At 33.8% G+C, this 5890-nt stretch overlaps 1 protein-coding gene across 1 annotated transcript; it reads left to right on the top strand.

Annotated features, from left to right (window-relative positions):
• Nucleotides 1–392: 392 nt before the first annotated feature.
• On the top strand, nucleotides 393–5667 carry LOC149171504 (alpha terpineol synthase, chloroplastic-like). The gene is made up of 10 exons (XM_089427478.1): nucleotides 393–653; nucleotides 1215–1411; nucleotides 1518–1630; nucleotides 1722–1930; nucleotides 2094–2203; nucleotides 4195–4293; nucleotides 4388–4603; nucleotides 4728–4866; nucleotides 4996–5244; nucleotides 5368–5667. The coding sequence occupies exons 1-10, from the start codon at nucleotides 393–395 to the stop codon at nucleotides 5665–5667; spliced, it is 1893 nt and encodes a 630-aa protein (XP_089283604.1).
• The last annotated feature ends 223 nt before the right edge of the window (nucleotides 5668–5890 follow it).

Raw genomic sequence — 5890 nt, 5'->3', positions numbered from 1 at the left:
AAAAACAAATAAAAAACACAGACGTACATTGGATTCGCATGGTTGGAAATACTTCCCCACCATAAATGATGGAATGAAAACAGTTCTTTCAAATCCGAAAGGATGTAAATCGGTGATAGAGCGACCCTTTGAATGCGCTACAGATGGAACAGAACTTTTCCTGATCCAGAGCAGCATTTGGTGGGGTATTGCAGAGAGTAATTGTTTAACGTCTTTTCTTTTGGTCAGAATTTTAGATATTCTGGAAAACTGCAATTAAATAAATTTAGGGAATTAGATAAATACATGATTAGTAAGGTGGAGTTGTACCCAATAAATTTTAGTTTGTTCATTCGAATTGGTCCATATACCAAACTTAACCTATCATTTGAACTTTCAGTTCGTTCATTCCAATGGCTCTACTTTCTGTCGCGCCCTTCGCTTCCAAATCGCGCCTTCCCAAATCGTTGATCAGTTTTACTCATCACCTTAACTCTCCCCCTACAACAATCCCAACTCTTGGTGTACGCACGCGACTGAAACCTGTGACACCCTCCATTACCATGTGTTCGACAGCCCCTGTATCGGATGATGGTGTAAAGAGACGCATAGCGAATCATCATTCCAACCTCTGGGACGACGAGTTCATACAGTCTCTGTCGACGGCTTATGAGGTTATTTTCATCTTTCAACTTATTTTTTACTTAAAGGTGTATAAATGATAGGGGATAATGATGGGCTAATTAAATGATAGGCGAATGATGGGTATTTTTATTTGAATGATAGAGTTTTACGGCAAGGGCTAACGAACTTGTCATAGGGCATTAAATGTCTGCTAAACTGCAAGTTCGTTAATCATATCTAACACGCGCATCTGGTGACTTTCCCAACACTCCGTCCCTATCTCGTGTTATATGGCTAACGAGCTTGCAGCTGAGCGGGCATTTCATGCCTTATGGCAGACTCTTATCCCTTGCCGAGTTTTACAGATGTGATTTAATGGTTAGGTGAGAAAATTGGGTCGAAGTAGATTTTATAGTTTAATATGAAAATTTACTCTAAGCACAATTTTTTAATTTTGAAAATGTTTGAATAGAAAAATAATGATAAAAATATCTTTATCAGAATTACATATTTTGAAAATATCTCAAACATTTTGATTAATTGCTTGATATTGCTGCTCCATGGATACTTTTTACCTTATATACTTACTGTGTTGAATGTATATGGGCCAGGCGCCTTCATACCGTGAACGTGCAGAGAGACTTATTAAGGAAGTGAAAGAGATGTTTACTGAAATTGAAGATGGGGTATCAATCACTCCCCTCAATGATCTGCTTTCACGCCTTTCCATGGTCGACAGCATCGAACGTTTGGGAATCGACAGGCATTTCAAAATGGAGATAAAATCAGCGCTGGATTATGTTCACAGGTCAGTTATCGCAGCCTTATCATCATTATATATTTCTGCTTTATATATAATGGCATACACATGGGATTATTAATAGGAGAAATTATTAAATTAATTTCACGTACAGTTACTGGAGCGAGAAAGGCATAGGATGTGGCAGAGAAAGTGGTGTTACTGATCTCAACTCAACTGCACTGGGCCTTCGAACTCTTCGACTACACGGGTACCCGGTGTCTTCAAGTAGGAAGATCCACATTTTATTAAGAAATCACTCGTTTAATTTATTTTATGATTGCAGCAGATTTCATAATACATTATGCATTAATATCAGGTGTATTGGAACAATTTAAAGACGAGAAGGGGCAGTTTGCCGATTCTTCCATGCTAACAGAAGGAGAGATGAGAAATATTCTCAATTTATTTCGGGCCTCGCTCGTCGCCTTTCCCAATGAGAAAATTATGGAAGACACCGAAGCCTTCTGTAGAAGATATTTGAAAGAATCTCTGCAAAAGATTCCGATATCAAGTCTTTCACGACAGGTGAGGCACGGAGTTTGACAAGGAGCCCTTCTGAACAGATCAACAAAATTTCACAGCAAATTTCTGGTTGATCCAAATTTGAAATTTTTTTATAAGGAGTTTCCAAAAATAGTGAAATGATAGTTTCTGCTAGTCGTTATTTGAATTTTGTTTGTGGTTGCAGATAGAATACGTTATGGAATATGGTTGGCACACAAATCTCCCACGATTGGAAGCAAGGAATTACATCGACGTCTTTTCACAGGCCAATAATAAGAATAATAAGTATAATGAGTAGGCCATTTATTTTAGCGACCATTTATTTCCATATGTTAAATTCTACGAAGAAAATTTATTATTTTATAAATATGGTATAAAGAGTTATCATAGATATTAAAAATATATTATAATCACAAATGGGTAATGTTAAATAATATATATATTCTTGTTAATATTTATCTAATAAAATAGGAAGATGAATTTTGATTTGGATTATTTAAATTGGATTTTTATTGTATATATGGATTTATCACTCTCAAAAATTTTAGGGCACTTTGATTGGGTGATTCATCAAGTTTTTGATTTCAATAAATTTCTGTTAGACTTTAGAGAAATTAGACCAGAAAAACCCACTCAAAAATGTTTCAAAAAGTCTAACTAAAACAACTCTATAAAATAAGGTTCTAATTTAGTGATTAGGTAATTATTTTTTATTATTATTAATTTTATTTTTGATCAAATTAGCATAGGTTTATTTTAACTTTGGATTTACTAAGAGTTCAAATGGATAAATTTGTTGATCTCCAATTTTTTTTTATAGTGAAAAGATATTTGATCTATCTAATCACAAAGGTTAATAAATCTAGAGTTAAAATGAATCTAGACTAGTTTTGATATTTTTTCAATTTAATCTTATATAATTATAAAAATAATAATGTAAAATATAATTCTTCAAGATACTTTTATAAAATAATAACTATTTGATTACATTTATTAAAATATACATTTTAATTCATATTAAAATTTAAAGACATATATATAATTGAATGTTAATACAATGCAATTCACTAATGGAATGGAATGCGTTAATCACGGAGGATAAATAAAACAAGAGAAATGCACAAAAGCACTCCATTCGAGCAGAAAGTCTATTTAGAATCCAACAATATATTTATAGAATTTTTTTTTGGAAACGAACTTCTTGAACGAATCACTGATGATATTGTAAGCCAACAAACGATATTGATGTGGGACATATTCAAGAATGAATAAGGGGAATAGCTGCACAGCACTGTTATACAAATATACATTTCACATGACAATTTATATCCCATAGGATGAGATTGACTTTGTCCATAGGATGAGATTGACTTGGTCCATTTGAAAGAGATTATATATATATATTATTTTGTAAATAAAAGAATGTTTTTTAATTTTTAAAATCACAATAATTTTTTAATAAATATAATAAAATATTATGAATTAAAATATATATTTTAATAAATAATAAAATATTATAAAATTGTTATTATTTTATTAATGATATTATATTATTAAGAAAAAAGTAGTCCGTTGTGATTATTTAAGATTTTATTTTTGTGATCAAAAAAAAGGAAAGAAGTATAGGAAAGAAGCATTTTGAGGTTAGTGACTCTGAAATTGGTAATGGGGTAAATGTTATGGAAATGAGAACAAATGTGAGTAAGGGCGACAATCCAAGAGAGTGTTTTCATCTTCGACTTTCTTAGTATACAAAAGACAAATATTCTTTAGTCCCAAGGAATCTTGGAAATAGACCAAAGTCTAGTTTCACTTCTGAACTCATGAAAATTAGTTATGATCCTTGCAATATTCATTAGCTTCTTAGAACTAGTTAATACAGAAAAGTAATTCTGGTTAGCAAGTGTAGAGTTGATTAACTTTTATAATACCTTAACTTTCTTTTCCCCTCTTACTCTTTATTACTCTACAACTTATTTTTAAATTTAAAAATAATGTATCTAGTATTCTTGTTTCCTAAAAATATCTGATCTTTGTAATGTTTTACTTAATAAATTTTCCCGTTGAGGGCACTTCAATAATTTATCTGGTTGCAGCCGGGCAACTGATTTTGATTATCTCATATACCTATAATTAATTTTTTGAACAATTCGATAGTGTGATTTCGTTAGATAAGTGGGATATTGTTATTTGGCCTTCTATTTTCCAAACAATCAAATCTGTTTTGGATATTTCAGTTTCCGGATAGTATTTCAGTTGTCATCAGTTAGATTTTATGTTTTCAGGATGGCATTTATGGACGCCGAGAAACTTTTAGAACTTGCAAAATTGGAGTTCAATATATTTCACTTAATACAACAGAGGGAGTTAAAATATATCTCCAGGTGAAGAGCCTTCTATTGGATTATATTTTCTTCTCATGCAAATTTGGATGTGAAGAGTCTAATGATTTCCTATATTCTATGAATTTGTGGATAGATGGTGGGAGGATTCGGGTTTCTCTCAATTGACTTTTGCTCGGCATCGTCACGTGGAATTCTACACTTTGGCATCTTGCTTTGCGATTGATCCTAAACATTATGCATTCCGACTCATCTTTGCCAAAATGTGTCATCATGTCACGGTTCTCGACGATATCTATGACACCTTTGGAACCATGGACGAGCTCCAACTTTTCACAGCGGCAGTTAAGAGGTACTACCAGTTTCTTGTTTCTTGTAATGCCTCTGCATCAAAGAATATTTTCTTGTTTCTGTAATGCCTCTGCATCAAAGAACCGACTTGACCGAAATTTGTGGTTATAATTGCATGTGATCAGATGGGATCCGTCCGCTACAGAGTGGCTTCCACAATATATGAAAGGAGTATACATGGTGCTTTACGAAACCGTACTTGAAATGGTGCAACAGGGAGAGAAATCCCAAGGCCAAGACACAATCAACTATGCTCGACAGGCTGTATGGACAACAAGGATTCATAGTTATATTTGTGAAAACAAATATTTTTCTTTGGCAAGATTGCCTTGCCCATAGATTTCACTCGACTAGTTAGTGATGACTTAATTTTATTTGTTTGTGTATCTGCAGTTGGAGACCTTTATTGATTCGTTTATGAAAGAAGCAGAGTGGATCTCCACTGGTTATCTGCCAACATTCGAGGAATACTGCAAGAACGGAAAAGTTAGTTTTGGTTATACTATAATCCAATTGCAACTCACTCTCACATTGGACATTCCCCTTCCTCACCACAACCTGCAGGAAATTGACTTTCCATCGACGTTCAGTAGCTTGGCATCTGCCATCCTTCGATTGAAAAGTGACACTCGTGGTTACAAGGTACGACCTATATCGATGTCAATGCAAATGGAATAATATTTGCATTGCATTCTGTGATTGATTTTTTTACTAGTTTTGGTTAAAATACAGTTCATGATTCTAAAATTGGCAAGGGGAATGCAGGCAGAAAAAGCCCGCGGAGAAGCAGCTTCGTGTATATCATGTTATATGAAAGAGAATCCTGGATTAACAGAGGAAGAGGCTGTCAATCACATTAATGCAATGGTTAATGACTTAATTAAAAAATTGAATTGGGAGTTTCTTAAACCAGGCATCAATGTTCCCACCTCTTCCCAGAAATATGCATTTGACATCACCAGAGCTCTCCTTCATGGCTACAAATACCGGGATGGGTACAGCATCGCCACCAATGAAATGAAGAATTTGGTCATGATAACCGTGCTCCAGCCCATCCCTTTGTAACCACACTTCATATCTACATTCATGGCCGTACGTGGTTTCTCGATACAAACCTGAAGGTTGCTTCTGGAGTTGACACAGGTTGATAAGTTGTAACTTTGAAACATTTCTCTTCGCAAATTTAATTTCTCCATTCTATCCATAAAAAATTCCTCATATACAAAGCTTATATTTGAGTCTATCGAAATTTTTTGAATAGCATCACAAAGACCCTAGAGTTTGAAAA

This window comes from Pinus tabuliformis, chromosome 4_2 (genome assembly GCF_031772625.1).
Source record: "Pinus tabuliformis cultivar Carrire ecotype Pingquan chromosome 4_2, CPIR1, whole genome shotgun sequence".
In the NCBI taxonomy this organism is placed as follows: domain Eukaryota; kingdom Viridiplantae; phylum Streptophyta; class Pinopsida; order Pinales; family Pinaceae; genus Pinus; species Pinus tabuliformis.
The sequence above is the reverse complement of the archived record's forward strand: the minus strand, read 5'-3'. Positions and strand labels throughout refer to the sequence as shown.

Bases quoted from the DNA above. Each gene is read 5' to 3' on its own strand.
- LOC149171504 (XM_089427478.1), top strand. From the start codon at position 393: ATGGCTCTACTTTCTGTCGCGCCCTTCGCTTCCAAATCGCGCCTTCCC. The intron at 654-1,214 runs GTTATTTTCATC...TATATGGGCCAG, and splicing joins CTCTGTCGACGGCTTATGAG to GCGCCTTCATACCGTGAACG. The intron at 1,631-1,721 runs GTAGGAAGATCC...CATTAATATCAG, and splicing joins CGGGTACCCGGTGTCTTCAA to GTGTATTGGAACAATTTAAA.